The following is a 19,816-nucleotide window of genomic DNA, read 5'->3' on the forward strand; positions in this document are numbered from 1 at the left end:
TACCACAAAACAATAATTGTAATCATTATTAACTTTCTGTTCTTCAAGTCTTCCACATTATATAAAACACTTGTATCAAAACATAGTATTGACATTGCGAATGCAGTTGAGGTATTTAAAACTAAACGAAATCTACTTCCTTGTTGTTTCCAACCGCTGCACCTTCAACAAATATTATAACTTCAGTCTGTGTTCGTCAACCGCTACCGCGCAGTCGGATCTTTCTCTTTGATTCTCTTTCACCGGGAGTGTATGAACAACAAAGGTGAACAAAGATGAAGGGTGGAGCCATACAGCGGGGCTCAATGGTAACGCGAACTCGCCAACAATGAGCTTATTTGGCACGTAGCACCCTTTGTATGTCGGGTCCCAGTTCCACGAGTTTAATTTATTACCAATTTCGCGTATGTTGCATTTTACATGGAATCATAATTTGCACATTTTTTTTATTCGAATATGTGTGTGCTTTGAGAAGTTTTTATTTAATTACAAAATTCGAACCCGGAACAGTTATAAGTTTAGAGATCTGACGTAAAAGACAGATTTGGAACCGTATCGTCTCTGTCGCGCAATGGATTAGCGCGCTGGACTTCTAATCCAGAGGTTCCGGTTTCGAGTCCCGGCAGGGATGGGATTTTCTTATATACACAGACTCATTATTTTAAAAATTTAACGTAAAACGAAAAGTTACCAAACTTATGCGACGCTGGGGTTTATTATTAATATTTTCATTCATAATCCAAACATTTTTATGCCAATTATTCCGTAATACATTTCTAATTTTATATTCTTCTAATAATTTTACGTTAAACCATATTTTAGGCTTCATAATTTAGCGAGCATGCGCCGTATACACCTTACTTAATGTTTACGGTTGCCAGGTATACACGTTTTCATTGACGCGGTTACGTCATAGGACGTATTCTTAGTAGATCTAAGGTTGTTTATCACAATCTGAATCAGCTGAACATATAAGGTAGAAAGATAATAATGTAACATGTTACTTCATGCTAATTGTATACAGGCGTGTAAACATTGCAGTTGCATGGCAGGGGAGGAAAACTGCATGTTTGAATAAAAATATTGGTGTATAGTTTTGGGGGATATTTAGTTTGCGGCAGTTTAACACTATACGCAGGCGTTATAGGAAATGTAATTTAATTGTAGAACGAGAAATACCAACAGTCACTAAGCATATAAAGTTTTGTAGTAAATGGTGGCAGTTATAGTTACCGTATATAGTTTTGAACGCCCACCCCAACGAAAAACAACGTTATATAATCTAAATGCCCCATAACGGTACTACTATATTACAATGAACGCTATTAAGTCATTAGAACTCGGTCTAATCATTATTATGCTTAGCCCGCACGCAGAAAGGATCTCTGACGCGTTTTCCGGTTTCGCCATATACTAGAAGAGGTGTCGGTTTATAAATACGAGTGGGTTGTATCAGCCACAGGTAAATAATGCGTCCGTATATAGAGTTACAAAGTTTCAAGCTATTGTTATGGAGAAAGTTAGAAGCATTAAGCCGGAGATTCTACATATGATTCCGGTTAAAAAGTTTGGTAGAGAATTGTTTTTTTGTTTTTTTTTCCGGAAATTTATAAATAGGCAGTAACGTAATACAAACATGAGTTTTTTTTTATTTCATGCAGTAGAGTGGGGGAAGACGGGACACCTTTTTACTCTATTTTCACGTACTATTTAGTAGTAAACAAAGAAAATTCAAAAATTATTACAAAATCGTATTTCACGACCGCCAGACCATTAATGGTAACTTGTTTAAAAACACGGTCAGGATATTTAGACATTATGTGCCAAAGGTGTCCCATCTTCCCCCACCCTCTTATAGAATATGATATAGCATTTGACGTGATTAGCATCTGGTCAATAAACTCAATCATGCATGATAACAATGCACTTCGATATAGACGAAGTATTTAAATCATTCTTATTCGTGACTGACGCAATGCGATGACGCATGTCCCCGTTTAAACAGGTACGCCTTGTTTTCCCAACACGTTTCTTTAATAGCATAACCAATACAACTTATTAATTGTAATTTTTGTATTAAATATCTGTTTCTTTAGTATAGTATGTAAATTGTAGCATTTCGCCAAAATGTTGTTTTTATGAGAGCTGTTAATCATATTCGTCGGTCACAATACGCATAGAAACAGTTTACGTTTTCTAAATGTTATGAATCAAAGGACATTATATAACCTTTTTACTCTAGATTTTAAAATGACTAACATAATATGTGCCTACTTTCAACATGCGTCATTACTGTAGATTAGAACAATATAGAACAATAGCCTTGGCGTAAAAGGGTTTTACCATAAAATAGGTCATTTGTTACGTTGTGTGTATAACACGTATATTTGGTATAAGAGGCAAACATGCGTGGTGCAGACAAGGTTAGGTTATAGGAGATTTTACAAGTTATTAAAACCAAGCTTTTTATAACTTCGATTACAATAGAAAGTTTATATTTGATTACTTTAGCGAAAAGAAGGAAATTAGCAGCAAAACGACAGTCGTTAAAACACGCCACGAAAAAAAAAACTTAAAGTGTTAAACAAATTGTTGTTAAACTTATAACACACGGTGACTTAACGACGTTGTATAAATTAGTTTAGAATATATTTATTTATGGTTTAGTAGGATGGGGTAAGATGGAACATGTTTTTATTCTCTTTACAGAATTATATAACCGCAGTCCCGCGGCTCTAATAGATCGTTATTAATCGTTAAAACACGGAAACGTGGTATTTGGGTGCTGACGGTATCCCATCTTACCCCACCCAACTATATACGGATAGTTAAGTTATGTTTGAAGCTAAACAGAAAGTTTTGCAACTTATGATGTAACATAGCTGATGTCCGCCAACGTAATCGCCGCCACTCCTGCATAACATCCGCTTCCTTGGTGCAATTAACACGCGTGTGGATGTTATAGCTTTACATACAATACACCTTACGTGTTAATAATACATAGCAAGCATGATGGTGTGAGTTAGACGATGATATAATGCGTGACGCTAATAAGGAAGTTGATCAACTGATAGCAATTGTTCTGTGTGTGTTTTGTAACCTGTTTAACATTAGCTTATGTTGCTACCCTTGTATAATGCTATATATATGTTTAAAGTTTTTGTGGTGAAATAGCTTTTCAGGTAAAAACGGTGAATTTTTTGGCACTAACCATGTTCCTGCCATACAGTGAGACATCATCAGTGCGTGACTTGTTTTTGTTGTATTTCAGAGTAGCGTATATATAGGTATGTATTATTCTAATGAGTGCTGTGTAAATTAATATAATGCAAAGGAATAACAAGCAGTCTGCTGCTTATCTCCCGCACTCGCAATCTGAGAGCGACATGTCAAGGAAATACAACATGTATGATGGTGGAAGGGGGGGATTTCCATCTATTAATTTTGAAGACGAGGAAGAGAGTGAGTACATGGATATGAGGGTTAATAAACCGACTTCACCAGCTGTTAATAAGCGTAGCGGGAGCGGTGTATCTGTGTACTCGCCCATACATAACCGAACGCCACAAAAGACATTTCCATCTTTTGATCCGGAGTCAGATTACGTGGAAGTCACTCCTTCCATGACGCGGAACAGTTTCAATCAAGGCAGACAGCCGATTACACCGAAGCACAGATCGAATACAACATACGCAACAACGCTGTTTAATGACGACGACACTGACTATGCAGATATGACAGGAACGCCAAAACGACAAGGTTTCACAAGAAACGATTACTTGTATAAAAGTGTCAGAACACCGACAAGAACAACCAACAATTATGACGTTTCAAAACACCCATCGTCGCCAAGCACGCTTTCTAAACTAAAAAGTACTGGAGATTTGTCGCGTAATTTCAAATCCCGGAGTCCTTCACCGAGACATCCTGAAACGAAAGGAATACGGGAAGGGGGGTTCAACAAAGATGATGAAGACGATTATCAGGATGTGATTCATCGAGTTGGTTCTGCATCTGAAAGATCAACTCCTGTGAGACAAACCATGACACTGGGAAGGGCATCACACAAGCGGCCATCTACACTCAACACAAAGATGCGACAGGATACGTTCATTACACCTCCTGCTACAAGCGGCTGGTTTGGTTCGCTAGGTAATGCGAGCGACGATTCGAACAGCGATTTCTCGGATTATGAAAACGTAGATGTGAAAGATACGAGGCGTTCCCCGGGTGTCCAGCATAACTCAATAACATCTACAGAAGCTGGGAGGGCAGCGAGGAAGTATTTGATGCGAGGTGATAAGTTATCGCCATCGTATACAGGCAATGGCAGAGAGTTGGGAAGATTTCAAGGGAATAATATAACCCGTTCAACATCAAGGGCGGGGAAAGCTGGGGCTGTTCAATCCAGGATTTCAAAGTCAAAACAATCCAAAACCTCGGATGGTCCCCAGGACTCACCTGAGGCTATACCGGTTGCAACGCAAACGAAACCTAATGTTCTCCACCGTACGCAGAGCACGTCGTTAAGTGACCGTCCTGATATTGAATTAGCTCGAAGAAAAAGCCGAACCCTTGACAAAGAAATGCAACACTCGTTAAAAATGATGATTGAGAGTGAGTTTCTTTCCGCTACCCCGCAGTTAGAAAGTGAGAAGCGACTGAGTGCCGTTTTACCTAAAGCTGCCTCCCCTGTTACCAAGTTATCCCCACGTAATGGACAGAGTCATACGTTGGACAAGAACTACATCGCGTGGCTTGCTAAGACTTCCCCCTTTGCATCACGACACCAGTCCGTCTCATCGTCTAACTTACAAGTCGACTCTCCGACCAACAGATCGATGTCGCTGTCCAGTAACGACCAGGAGTTGGATAACGAACGTTTAAAACATAGCATGCCCCATATTGATGACGACCAAGGAATATTTTCACCGGAAGCCTTTTCCGACAGCCCTGAACCGAGCGGTAACAGCAAGTTTGTCTCTCTAAGCCGTTACGCTGATTCTCACTTTAAAACTAAAACTGATGATTATGAAGAAATTCCACAATCTAAGAAAGTTACAAAACCTCCCCATGCTAAAGTCCAACATTCGAAAAGTTTCTCCGGAAAACGGCAGCATCTTGAAAGAGTTGATTTTACCGACGCAGCAGAGGCTTTCCACATGGAGTATGTAACCAAGCAGAACAAACAATCAGGAAAAACAAAATCCTCCATCGATCTTTCCGAGAAAAATAAAGTCCTCAGAAAAAGCTTTAGATTTACAAATAAAAAGAAAAGCAAATCCACCACTCCGTCGCCGATGAAGCAGCAAATGGAACCAATCAACTACCAAGAACCAGTGAATATCAAATCACCCACGGATGCGCTAGATGTCACCGATTCCGTTAATAATGGAATAAGCCGATCAAGAGCTTCGTCGGCGTCGTCACCTCGCAGGAAATCAAATATTGACTTGAACGCGAGCCCAGGAAACTACGTTCGTGCGGCTTCGGAGACGAAGATTATAGTAAATGGGAGTGGAAGCGTGCGGTCCAGGAGTAGTGGGGTGCTAGCTGGGTTTGATCAAGAGTCTACAGGCTCACTGTCTCGGGAGAAGAAAAGTATTTCTAGGGCGGGCACGCTGGGAAGATTGTTCAGTAGAAAAGGGAAAGAACGAAGAGCTTTAGACTCGGTTGATTTCTCCGGTAACCTTGCAGTTCTACCCACCAGGAAGTATCACACATTATCGAGGCGGAATGATAAGTTATCCTTATCCAGCATACCAAGTGACTTACGTTCTGATGCCACTGAATCGAAGACAGTACTTGACGGCCTACAATTAACAAAAGGAATATCTGTGTTTGACAACCAAGTACGCGAGGGCAAAGATAATTACACGGAGTCCAGGAAAACGAGTGCACAGATGGCCGTTGGAAATAAATACGCGACATTATCAGGATTACCACGGAAGCAACATTCGCACCAACACAGTGACGTCAGTGACATGTCACTTGAACCAACACTACAAAAACATAAACGTTCAAGGTCAAGCTTAAGGGGGTTCTCGTTCACTAGAAACGGTAAGGTTACTTTATTACTATAACATACTTTAAAATACCAGTGTAATTGTTAAAAACATAGGAAACAGTATCCATACGATTAGCACATAATGTCCCATACTTTCCGATCGTAGTCTTAACGATTAAAAAGTTTTTTTTTAAGTCGTTGCGATATGGTTGTATGACACAGAACACCTGTGTTAACGACAATCGCTATATCACGCCGCGCGAGAATAAATAAGTTACATTCATTCATTCATTCATTCATTCATTCATTCATTCATTCATTCATTCATTCATTCATTCATTCATTCATTCATTCATATTTTACGTTTTGTCAATAAATAATTATTTTGTTGCTAAGTGGGCGTTTTTGTATTGTTAGCTGCGATAAACAGGCTTGCTGTTAATTGGACGACTAATATAAATACTACGCAATAAATCACCTGTGCAAACTGATTGACGGGTCATATATGACGTCATTTCCGCGTATGCCTGATTCGGTTCACATATATGCTTGATGAATCGTCAAAAGATATTTATATATTAACATAGTACACGCAAATAGCACTTGATCTAAATCTGGATTGAAATGAGCATACGTTTTAATTCATGCGCCGTGACCCAATGGGTATAGGTCAGAGGTGTAGTCGCGATATCGACCAGAAAATACAAGTTCAATGCTTGACGCTGCTTTTATAAGGGGGTCCGAATTGTCAACCTTGCAGAAAAAATTAATAAGTTACATTTGGAATATTGTATAAGTGTTGTCGATGACCCCTTATGCGTCCTGTTCATGGCGCCCTCTATAACAGGCCTGGACACCGTCGGCGCCTCTCTCGAAACTGGAGGCGGATGGTTTTGCAGCGCTTGTACGAATTGTAGACAGTTTTGATGAGTTATTTGACGAATTATCGCATTAGATAGTATTTGCTTGTGGTTTTAGCAGTTAATACAGTATGAAAGTTTAATTTATTATTCAGTTTACGCGTATTATGTGTATAAAGTAGACAAGTGGTTATTTATAGTTGTGTTTAAGTACGGTAACGAATGGCCGCCGGTGTAAGATTTTCCAATCGCACCCATGAGGTTAATCCTAATGCAATCTAAAGGTTTTTTGAATAAGTAAGGTCTATCGCCAGGAGTTATATTATACATGCTCTGCTGCTGCACTGTGTTTTAAAACTGCAAAATTCAAAGATTTCTTAAAATGTAGCCTACATACCACTCAAAAATGGACTTAAGTCATTTTATGGATCTTTTTTGCAGGTTCTTTACCTAAATGAGGTGTAATTGACTTACACCATCTATTTAAAGAATGTTGCTGAGTATGTGACAGTGAGGAATATTTATTTTAAAACTGTAATGGTCACTTACATGTTGAAAAATATTGAAACCCTTGTGTTAACTTACACACTGGAATCATCTTTATCAAAATCTGTGGCCCTCCAAATGTATTTCAACATTATGGCTAAAACTATTGGGGGTGTGGTAAAGAAGCAGCAAGAAATAGTCATAAAAACGGTTTCGACCGTTCGTGCATTGGCGTACAGATTGCATAACTCGCACCTCGCTCAACAGAAATCCGACTCCAGCAGAAAAGTAATGACTCTATGACAAGTCCAGGTTACAACCTAGTTTATTCGACAAAACGACATCACGCTACAGATAACAGTGAGAACTGCAAAGGCATTACAAGGCCCAACTGCCAGCCCATACAGCACTGGAAGAGCTTATAAAAATGGCGAGAATTCAAAATGCAAGAAGAAGCATTACACACAAGAAGAACATTATACAGCAAGGCAAAGTTTCTCTGCATTGTCACAGGAAAAAGTCTCTCAGCATTATTGAAAAATGCAAGCATTGTTATACAGGGGCTACAGGAAACAGTCAAGGTGCATATTGCATACACATTACGCCAGCTGGACAGATCACATTTCTTTGCCTTGATTCCAATGTTTGCATATTTCACCTAAGAATGTCAAGTTATCAGTGTTGTCAATCTTGGAAGTCATTCTGGTCAGTGTTTTCGTACTGGGGAGCTTTTATATGATGCTCTTGAAGATGAAAATTAATCAAATGCCCCGGCAAGTGGCTCACCACAATACACAAGCTTACCAACTAAATAAGCAGTTGCATTTGAATTTCTGTAGTCTGTGAGAAGCATGTACGGCTTGGCGGCTTGCCACAACATTAACAGGATAATAAACTCCTTGTGCTATTCTTGGCTATCTGTCCAGCCAAAGAAGAAATCATAATTGTAAAGGCAAGATAAAAACATTCATGATGAAAATCCTTTTAAATTTTGATGGCAAATAAAGGTACACTAGATATATCTTCCTGGACTGAATGATGACAAAATTACAAATGAAATAATGGAAGCAGGGAAGGAATATTTGTTTAAGCGGTTGGAAACAAACTTTTGTGGACACACAATATGTTGTTCCTGGGAATGGACTGCAGCCATCTTGACCTCTATTGGTTACATGTGGTAAACAGAAAATTGGTGTTTTATCATCTGCATCTTAGTTCATATCCACTTGTACAACCTGTCACATAACCAGCCATTGAGCCATACACATGATTTCCTAGTTTCCCACTATATCTTGCATACAAGGATTTTGTTATACATGTAACCTGTTTCAAAACTGACATTGCCTTTACCAGCATATACAAACCACAAAAGGGATAGCATTTCTTTTTAATTTGACTCATCTTTTTATTGTACAAATGTAAATGTGTTTTTTTTAATTACAATGTAACCAAAAATAAACTCAAATGACAATTTCTAAATTTATGTGACTTGGTGCAACTCAACAGTTTAAGAAGGGAAAAGTTATCTTTAACTATGATTAGCCTTATGCCTCGACTGTGTCAATCTGTCCTGCTATTCTACCTAATACATCATTTCTCAAGTTTTTTTTGATAGAGCAGGACAGGGGTCCCTTCTTGAGATCAGTATTAGGATTATATGACAAAAAAACAAATGCCAAAAAGGGATTTCGAAAAGCAAGCAGTCTATTTAAATTCAAAAATAAACTGGGAAGTGGTAGGTCTTGTAGTTCAGAGAATATTTATAGTTAGAAAAGTTTTGCTAAAACGCTTGTGTGTCTTAAACAAACATAGCTTCAGTTAAGATTTCACACTGGTGGCCAATCATAAACATAATACACGCAAGCTAAATAAAAAAAACAAAGCATTTATAGTGTACTAACTGCTAGAACTTAGAGCAAACACTATCTAATGCGATAATTCGTCAAATAACTCATCAAAACTGTCTACAATTCGTACAAGCGCTGCAAAACCATCCGCCTCCAGTTTCGAGAGAGGCGCCGACGGTGTCCAGGCCTGTTATAGAGGGCGCCATGGTCCTGTTTAAACATTACACACGGAATGGCGGAAACGCATATTTTCCGCACATTGAGCAAAATTTATTATTAGTTACGAGCGGAAAACCACTTAGTAAACAGATTAAGTTTCCAAAAATCATAACTATCAAAACTAGTTTTCCAATAACCTTGTAAAAAAGATGAATAACATAAAAAAACATCGCGAGGATGAATCAATTACGTTTTTTCTTTCGGTTCCGTAAACAAATTACACAGGGAAGTCCCCCTTATTTTTCTCACGTAAATATTTTCATTGATTTTTCAATCGCTCATACTTTGCTACTTACTCTGGTTCTGTGGCAGCAACTGATTTGATGTTATAACTTCATTTAAAGGCGAACTACCCAATAAAGACCCGAGTGAGAGAATTAAGCCAACCTCCCAAACTATAAACAACGATGTGGTTTCTAACAAGGTAATGTCTTGAAATATATTTGCAAACACAACTACATTAATACAACTGCTATTAATAAATACTAAAAGAAGAAAATTAAGAATAATATTTTTTCCACAGTTGTCATTGTTACAGGCACAACGGCAGAAGATTCAAATGCTTCATACTGTAAGTGATAAAGATACGTTGTTTGGATTGTTAAATATAGGTTTACTACAAATTTTGCATACCCCCTATATACCTTGCAGTATAAACATACTGTTAGACTTTTGAGCTCCTCCGTAATAAAAATGTTGGTTTATTCCAACCATTCAGCAAAGCATGCCAAACAGTTTTTACCCAGAAGCCAATTAGCCTATTATTTTGTGCCTGGTAGCAGGAAGAAATGTAACTTATTTATCCTTGCATGGCTGGGCAATGACAGTCGTTATAACACGGGTGTTCTGTTTTATACATTTCGTACCCGCTTACAAGTTACCACGTATGTAACTAATTTATCCTTGCATGGCGAGGCAACAACAGTCGTTATAACACGGGTGTTCTGTTACATACACCTCGTGCCCGCTTACCAGTTACTTAGTGATTAACAAGTTCAATTCACGACAATATTCACCACAAACTTTCTCACAAGGAAATCGACAATGAAGCGTTAACCGTAGCAAGAATCATGTACTCATATTTAATACAAACTAAACCTGACATCATAACTGAACATCAATCTGATGAAGAAATATCTGGATTAGCTGGTAATTGGTTTGTTGTTATAGTTTACGGTCCTGTATTATATATACGTCTATTATACAATTTAAAGCTGATGTTTATGTCTTGTACGTCTTTAATATCAGTTTTTAATTATTTTTTATTTATTATGGCAAATGTAAAATGTGGAAAAACAATAAAACAAACAGTTTTTAAATCCGTACTTGTGCATATACAATAAAACCACTACATATATAATGTGCAGTTCAACATTTGTGTTTTAATTCTAATTTGGTTTGTCACTTATACAGAAATATATTATGACAATATCCTAGAAAAATAAATCTTGTCTGTTTAACTGACCACGTTTAATGTTTCTAGACGATGATGTTGTCACGTATCGCAACTGTTGTTTTGGTCATGAGTTGGTTGCTTGGTTGTGTGGTTATATCAAGACTACAAACTTAGCCTTGATATCAGAATTGTCGAGATTTCATGTGAATGGATTATGGCAGGTTTTGCTGGAGGAAGGGTTGGTTTATCATGGTGGGTTGAAGTTTCAATACAAATATTAAAGCCCTTTATTTATATATTGACAATTGTCTTTAGTTTTTGGTTTAAAGTTGAAACCATTCTCAGTTTTGTTGAGAATTCTTTGTTAACTTCAACATTTTTTATTGTCTTCCTAAACGATTTTTATTATTGTAACTTATAATAAGCACAATCTAATCCTACAGTAGGGTGGGGGAAGATGGGACACTCTTTCGTTCTATTTTCTTGACCTGATAGTAAACAAAGAACGTTCAAAGAATTATAAAACTATATCCTCACGACTCCCATAGACCGTTGTTAATTGTTTAAAACACGATCAAGATATTTGGATATTAGGTGCTAAAGGTGTCCCACCTTACCCCAGTACTATATGTATGAGCTGTTAATTCTTGTTTCTTCGTTGTTTAATTAATATTTTATTCCAAATATATTTACCTTACATTCCAGTACGCCATGAGCAATATTTTGAAGACACCCGCTATCTTTATCAATTCCATAATGAAGTTACTGAATACGCTCAAACTGCAGAAGAGGTTTGTATATCGAATAACACTAAGTATTATTTTATTAAGCTGGGTATGATGTAATTCAAAAATCTTGCAACGCTGGAAATTACAAAGCAAGGGGCCAAACCTGTGATTTAAATGATTTTGATTAGCTGCGTTTTAAAACTAAACAGGAACGTATTTTCATTTTGTTTGATGATGTCATTAGCTTCTAAACAACGTCACATTCCTAGAAATTTTCGCTTCCTTTACAAACCTTTTTTTTGTAAAATATATATCCTATTTGTCGTTGCAGGAAATTCCTGATAAGTTGAAACTTTTAGAAGTGACGGAGGATAAGATGGTTTGGGTTTTGGCGTATTTGAACCAAAGCTCACCGGATACAATGCTGAGGACTGCATTGAGGAAATTGTAAGTTTTGTTGTAATGTATGTGTTAACATGGTTGGAGCATTTGTCTTGCAAGTTGGATATATGGGTTTCGGGATCAAGGCTCGTCGCTGCCACCATTATGGGCTTGTCGCTGCCACCATTATGTGTTTTTAAAGAAGACACTTAATGACAATTGCTCCAACCCAGTGGTCACAAATGTGTTGCACAAATTGAGGGATTACAGAGAAAAATAAAAACACATGCAAGGATTAATAAGCGGAATTTATTCATGTTTTACTTTGCAGACCAGAACATCGAACATCCGAAGAGTTGGAAATGATTTACGACGAGATTCTTCATATGAAGGCTTTAACTCAGTTATCAGACCAGGTGTGAATATACCTTGTGTTGGTAGTTGTTGGGTCAGATTGTGTGGTTTATGATTAAAACTTTGGCTTGAGTTATAACTATTTATATATATAACTAACTGTGCATGTTAGATGTTACCACGTACAACATATTACTTGTTACAGGTGAAACAACAACTCGCTGCCGTCCTCCAGTTTGAATTCTACCACAAGTCTGGTGAAACCAGTAAGTTAAAGTAATAAAGTTATGAGGAAACTAAGGTCTGAAACGAGAAACTTGTAAGCAGGCACGAGGTGAATGAAACAGAACAGCCGTGTTATAACGCCTGATGTTGCCCCGACATGCGAAGATAAACAAGTTACATACGTGGTAACTTGTAAGCGAGCATGAGGTGTATGAAACAGAACACCCGTGTTATAAACTACATTTACCCATATATCCCAATAACACCCACCCCCCCCCCCCCCATAGTTTTCCACCAAGGAGACGAGGGAAGATCCTGGTACATTATATCTAAAGGTTCCGTGGATGTTGTTATACAAGGGAAGGTGAGAATAGAATGTTGGAACTTATTAATTGTTGCTGAGGATCTAACACTCATATTGTTGAAATTTCCCTTACCATATAATAACCTGTATTTTCTAATCCTGTTTCGAACAATTAACAACGCTGTTTAAAAGTCTTGAAGGTGTGGGTATATAAATTTGTAAATTTTTGTTGTTTATTTCCAAATGGAATGAGAAAACAGAATGTAAACAAGGACCATCTTAGCCCAAGTCTCTATATACAAACCTGAGAAGGGAATTACCTGCTGTATATACTTCACCCAAGTTAACCAACCACCATTAAACACAGGGGGTTGTTTGTACCTTACATGAGGGAGATGACTTCGGCAGCTTAGCAATCGTTAACGATGCCCCTCGTGCTGCTACCATCGTAACCACTAAACCTAATTGTCAGTTCCTACGAGTTGATAAATATGATTTCAACAAAATACACGAGGTAGGTGCATGGTAGTTATAATATATTTGTAAAGGTTTTTAGCATCCTGAAATATTGAAGCTTAATGGAATGGCACGATGGTACGAGCAATATACTTGTATAAGCTTATGTGCTCGGTGTTGGAACCATTATATGTGTGTATGCATTCTTGGGCTTTAAGATTATCCGGTGGTCACTAATGGGTTGAATTGTCAGCCATAATCAACAATAAGTTAAATACCCGCAGAGCTACCTATGTGATAATTGGTAAGCACTATGTATGGTGGGCAATAACCCCTATGTTTTATAACTTTAAACACACCAAGATTAGTAAATTGAAGAAATATTTTCATGTTTTCAGGAAGTTGAATCGAAAACAGTCCGATTGAAAGAGCACGGCAAAGATGTTTTGATTCTTCAAAAAAGTTTAAAGACGAAAGAAGGAGGGACGTCAGCATATGTTGGTTCTCGGGGCCAGAAAAGATACAACATATCTGCAGGTGTGTTGGTGTTTTATGTTTTATTACGTCTGTGTTTGACCAATATGTGTGTGTTCGTTCCAATCTATTTTATTATTAAACCGGTGATTGACAATTTAGAATATAAAATACTTCAGAAATACTCCCAAGAGCTTGACTAAGTAGGGCAGCTCGAAAAAGCTGCCAAATTTTACTTTAGGGAAGCTTTGTGAAAGTTTTTCCTTCAAGCTTCCTAAATTTTAATATGTGATGGTTCAAAGCTGAAATAGATAAAAAACCTAACTTATTTATCCACAAAAGACACATACCCACAATGGTAACAGCATTGAATCTCATACACAATCCTTCTGTGCTAATGTTACTCAAACCTCATTATATTCACAGGAACTGCTGAAAAGATTGTCAACCATATATTAGAATCATTGCAACCGTGGGTCAAGCCAAGACATGAAGAAAACTTGGAAGATTTTTTGCTAACGTTCCGTTTTTTTACAACGACTCAAAAACTCTGTGATCTTTTACTTCAACGTTATAACTCGGAGGTTGTTAACGGCGCGGAATGTTCGCGCTCATTGAAGAAGAGAGTCGTTTACCTTGTTGTAAGGTGGAGTTACATCTCTACACACTTATTCATTCAAGATCTGGTGGTCCAAAATTTTCTGCAGGTTTGTTGGATCTTAATTTAAAAGATGCCGCCTTTATTGGCATAACTGTATTTCTGAAAAAGGTTGTCACTTAACTTTTGAAAAGTTTCAGCAAATAACAATCACCCACAAAGTTACATACGTGGTAACTTGTAAGCAGGCATGGGGTGTATGAAACCACCACATATTGTGCGCTATAATAAACACTCGTGTTATAACTCTCTATGCGGAAATAAACAGGTGACAATAGTATATAACTAATATATGTGTTACAGGTGCTAAGAGAAAACATTGCAGAAGATATTCAGAAGAACCTTGCTTACTTGGAGTTACAAAGTGATTTGAATCTTCTGTACAAATCACCAGAACAGTAAGACTAGACTAGTGTTTAAAACTAATCTTTCAACAAATATACTTTGTACCATGTTTTGATGCTTTAGAATCTAAAAATCGTTTTCATTCTTTATGTGTGAGGTCCTTGTAGAGGACTTAGGATATAACCCCATTACCCCAACACCCAGGTTGCTTATGTACGTTTTTCATGTGACCAGTGTAACTCTTGCCAGAAGAGTTATTAATATTTATCTTATGTTTCTCTGCAACAGTTCATATGATAACGGCCCCAAGCTTAAAAAAGTAAATATAAGGCACAGATTTATCAAATTTAACTTATTTTTGAAATATTTTTTAATTTTTTTTTAATTATTTCAACAGCGATGAAGTTGGAAATGTCCTCACTGTTGGTGAAACGATACAAAGATATCCCTCCCCCTCCAGCCATGATGAACAATGTGCTATACATGATAATGATGAAGTGTTGCTTAAAATATACGACTTACAAAGTTCATACACCACTGTCAAAGTTCCTATTTGTTTAACTGTGAGTATTTAATGTATTGTGATGTTTTTAATTATTTTGTATAAATTTAAATTTACCTTTTGTTTTTTGTGAAACTGGTGTAACTGTATAGCTGTTAGGGTGTTGTCTTAAAAAGATACCGGGCCCGAGTCTTGTCACTTCTACCATTACGGGCGTATGCGTCCTCATGCAAAACGACAATTGCTCCAACCCAGTAATCACTAATGGGTTGTCGAGAAAGTCAGCCATAAAAACAATCACCTACAAAGTTACATTCGTGGTAATTCGTAAGGTGATGCAACATATATTGAGCCATCCATATTAAATTCACAAACGCCTGTGTTATAACTCTAAGTACCCTACCATGCAAGAATAAACAAGTTACAACCATCATTAAATTAAAACAACCATTATAACATTACAGTGCGAAGAAACGGTGAATGCAGCATGCGAAAAGATCAATCGTTCACCAAACAAGATGTTATTGTTTGAAGTGCAGGAAAATAATGGTTGGTTTATAAAACTTTGAAGTTTACAAAAGAGTTTTACTTCAACTAAAATCTCACCCTTCCAATATAGTTGCTCACTTTTATAAGCGTTAATTCGATTGTAGATTTGCTTCTCAACTTCTGGGTTACGAACAAACAGTTATCACCGTTTGTTTTGACAGCATTTGGCCAAAAGTTGTGTTTAAATAAATGTCAATGTTATTTTGTTAGCTTTGAGTAATTGTTTGTAGATAATTTAAACAAAACTGTGATTAAATAAACTAATATATCTCATAAACCAAGTAACCACGCTTCATCAGACATACATGCGATACCAAAACACCAAATGTCAGTTGCAACATCGACCAAGTTGAACAGCCGGCTCTACATGTGTAGTCCTGATGAAAGGGATGAATTGGTTCGTGTTTACTTTGGTTGTTTTAATATTGTTGAAACATTTTCTATAAATATGGGTTTATGTTTGCATATGCCTTGTGCCATGGTGTTTCTACTTGATTATTATCACCATGTAAAAGAAGAAAATCCTCTCATATCTCGTATGATGGTTAGTAACCTCACATAAATAAACATTCACCCAATAATAACCACCTTCCTTTTTCAACTAATATATTTCTAACGTGTGTTATACCATATGTATAAAACCAATATCTAAAGCAACAGTTTGTCATATATTTAAAATATCGACTGGTATGCTGCCACCCCTATTTAACCAACGCAAGCGCTCTGTTAATTCTTATTTTACAACAATAAATTTTCCACGTATGAGAAATTGTAATAACCATAAGCAGCAAACTGTTTAAAACACAGGGAAGTACGGATAGTTAACGCACATTTATAAGAAACAAATCTGGTTTCTATGTTTACTGATTAATGCAGTGCAGAAAATTCTAGGGTTGGCCTGCCTACCCTGCCACCCCAGGTTTGTCGCCTAAGTAACAACCTTTTCAACCCCAGGCATCGATTCAACTTCCCCCACCCACCATCCAACCAACCACGTGCATGGAAACTGTTAGTTCACTCGAGATAGCTTACCATGTAACGCAACATGATTGGCAACTTATGAACAACATTCACCCTGTAAGTAGCTGAGTGTGTGGCTTGTTTATCTTCACATGCATTTTTAAACTGGAAAATAAACGATTATTAACAGGGCTATAAATGAAAGTAACTTGGGGGCAACGACAGTCGTTATAACACGGGTGTTCTGTCTCATACGTCTCGTGCCCGCTTACGAGTTACCACGTATGTAACTTTGTGGGTAATTGTTTTTCTTTATAACTAACAAAAAAGTTGTTCAATAATATATAGAATTACTTTTTATTGTACTTGTTAATTCATCGGAAAAATGTTTAAAAAGGAATGACAATTCATCAAAAAATTATCACTTTTTCAGATGGAGTTTTTATTCAAAACGTTTGGATCCCATAAATACCATCGTAGCACGGCTAACTTGGATGTTTTGTCTCGGAGGTTCAACCAGCTGGCTTATTGGCCCCCAACCGAAATATGTTTGTGTAATAATATAAATAAACGTGTTCAGTTGCTGAGGAAGTTTATTAAAGTTGCCGAGAAGTAAGTTTGGATGTTTAGTGGGGGATTGTTATATGGATGATAATTTAAGAAAAAAGATTAGTGGCCACTGGGTTGGAGAAATTACTAAGTCTAAGTGTCTTGCTTAAGGACACAATACACCAATGACTAAGTTGTGTGCAAAGTTACATACATGGTAACTTGTAAGCAGGCATGAGGTGTATGAAACAGAACACCCGTGTTATAACGACTGTCATTGCCCCGCCATGTGAGGATAAATAAGTTACATACATGGTAACTTGTAAGCGGGCACGAGGTGTATGGAACAGAACACCTGTGTTATAACGACTGTCATTGCCCCCAAGTTACTTTCATTCATACCCATTAATAATCGTTTATTTTCCAGTTTAAAAATGTACGGGAACATGTTTGGGTTCATGGCTGTGATGATCGGTATCGGCAACCAAGCCATCAGTCGCCTGCATGGAACGTGGGACAAGTTGCCCACCAAGTATCGGAAGTTGGTTGACGAGTTTGAGACGATACTCGACCCCTCGCTCAACCATCGCAACTATCGTGTGTTTGTGTCGTCGACCAACAGCGCGAGAATCCCGTATTTCCCGCTCCTCATGAAAGACCTCACGTTCCAACACGAGGGGAATGATACTTTTAATAAAAACGGACTTGTTAACTTCGAAAAGATGGTGAGTTTATATATTGAAGCTGAATTCAAAAATGATCGGTTTAATTAAATTGTAACAAAGATAATGCTATTGTGCACACGTGGTAATGTGTATTACTGCATGCGCCTAAATACTTAAGTTTTACAAGGATGTAAGGATATCTGAAATAAATATTTCATAATAATCCACTTGTTGAACTTGACTTTTGATCCTGAATCTTAATGACTTTAAAATTATGAAGTTTGTAGATTTTATAAATTGGTGTCAAATAATTTGAGCCTCTATTGTACAGAATAATATCACTTATAATGTTTCTTATTCCACAGCATATGCTCAGTAACAGTATACGAGTTGTTGTACACGGCTGCAGTAGAAGCTTGGGTAACTTTATTTATTATGTTTTATATTAATTACTGAATATAAAGTTTTCCAAACATAATTCAACCGGCGTGTTCAGTTTTGAGTTCTAAAACAAACAAAGTTATTGTTTCACCGTTAATAGAATTATATAACCATATCCTTAAAGCTCTTAAAGAATATTATTAGTTGTTAAAACACGATTAGGAAATATGGGATATTATGTACTAGCGGTGTCCCATCTTACCCCGCAGTAAAAAAAAAAATTCCTTATTCTATATTTCAGATAATCAGTTTTTCGAAAGCACCAAAACAGCTGAAGAATCTCGAAATTACACGAGGGAAGTTTCAGTGATCACAAATCAAATACTTTTAAATGAAATGTCAAATAAGTTGGAACCCAAAAGAACATAAGGCCAATGATGTTGTGTTGATTATTTTTTATTCCATGATATCGTGTTATAATATGATGCATTTAGATTCACTTTTATTCTTTCTGTCATTTTTTACTGCGTTGTTATTTTTTAAGCAATTCAAACCTAAACAAGAACTTTATAGCTTGGTTTTATGAATAAACTTTGTTTGTATGTTTTTGAAATAAAATATTTTAATTTTATATATTATCGCGTGACGGAGTAAAGACAGTCGTTCTAACACGGGTGTTCTGTTTCATACACCTCGTGCCCGCTTACAAGTTAACACATATGTAACTTTGTGAGTGATTGTTTTTCTTTTATAAACACGCTCAAATGGTAGCATGGTCGAGTCTTGAACCCACATCCTGTGGTCTTCAAGGTAAACCACAAAGAAATAAGTTATTGTAAACATTAGATAGATATTAGAACTTCCTAAATACTAGTTTTGCTATATGATTATCAGTTTATTATTCTTAACCAAACACAAATTACTTAAATGTACAAAGTTGGCGATAACGGCGTTACTATATGAATGAATTTTGAAAGGTAGTTTATTTTACTCTATGGCTGACAATTTGGACAACCCATAAGTGACCACTGGGTTGGAGTAGTTGCCGTTAAGTGTCTTGCCCAAGCACGCATATGCCTACCTCCCATACTCCGTCCTATTGCAAAACTCCTTTGTGCATTTTGGAAACTCATGAAATACCAAATTGATGCAGTCTAGTCAGAAACACCACGGGAAGTAATTCAACGTTAACAAGAAATTGAGATGAAGTTGTTTTGAACAATAAGGACCGCTGTTACATTTTAACGATCGAAATAAAGGGTTTATTTAGAAAGCAACAATGTGAGTGGTTGGTTGGTTTTAATCGTGTTTTGTGACGAATGTTTGTTTTTGCAGATGAACAAGTCAGCGCTTCTCCTCTTGCTTGTCATCGGTATCTTCATCCTCACCGAAACGACGTTAGGCGCGTATAATGGACACCAGATGCAAAATGGTGGATAGTAGCTTCTTATTTTAAATCTTGAACTCATG

The 19,816-nt window shown here is 37.0% G+C and overlaps 1 protein-coding gene across 1 annotated transcript; it reads left to right on the forward strand.

Annotated features, from left to right (window-relative positions):
- Positions 1 to 3,250: 3,250 nt before the first annotated feature.
- Positions 3,251 to 18,977, forward strand: LOC149730428 (uncharacterized). Its single transcript, XM_089885979.1, has 22 exons — positions 3,251 to 6,060; positions 9,764 to 9,843; positions 9,943 to 9,990; positions 10,454 to 10,568; positions 10,903 to 11,067; positions 11,521 to 11,606; positions 11,875 to 11,990; positions 12,256 to 12,340; positions 12,484 to 12,544; positions 12,791 to 12,867; positions 13,175 to 13,321; positions 13,662 to 13,800; positions 14,164 to 14,444; positions 14,699 to 14,793; positions 15,138 to 15,303; positions 15,707 to 15,791; positions 16,091 to 16,188; positions 16,746 to 16,868; positions 17,185 to 17,363; positions 17,728 to 18,025; positions 18,331 to 18,385; positions 18,648 to 18,977. Exons 1-22 carry the CDS (start codon positions 3,327 to 3,329, stop codon positions 18,773 to 18,775), a joined length of 5,361 nt encoding a protein of 1,786 aa, XP_089742105.1. The 5' UTR covers positions 3,251 to 3,326; the 3' UTR covers positions 18,776 to 18,977.
- The last annotated feature ends 839 nt before the right edge of the window (positions 18,978 to 19,816 follow it).

The sequence above is a fragment of the Ciona robusta genome, chromosome 10, assembly GCF_009617815.1.
Source record: "Ciona robusta chromosome 10, ASM961781v2".
Taxonomy (NCBI): domain Eukaryota; kingdom Metazoa; phylum Chordata; class Ascidiacea; order Phlebobranchia; family Cionidae; genus Ciona; species Ciona robusta.

Excerpts from the sequence above, each read along its gene's own strand:
- LOC149730428 (XM_089885979.1), top strand. The coding sequence starts at position 3,327 with ATGCAAAGGAATAACAAGCAGTCTGCTGCTTATCTCCCGCACTCGCAA. Across the intron at positions 10,569-10,902 it reads AGAAATATCTGGATTAGCTG|ACGATGATGTTGTCACGTAT; the intron begins GTAATTGGTTTG and ends TAATGTTTCTAG. Across the intron at positions 11,068-11,520 it reads GGAAGGGTTGGTTTATCATG|TACGCCATGAGCAATATTTT; the intron begins GTGGGTTGAAGT and ends CTTACATTCCAG.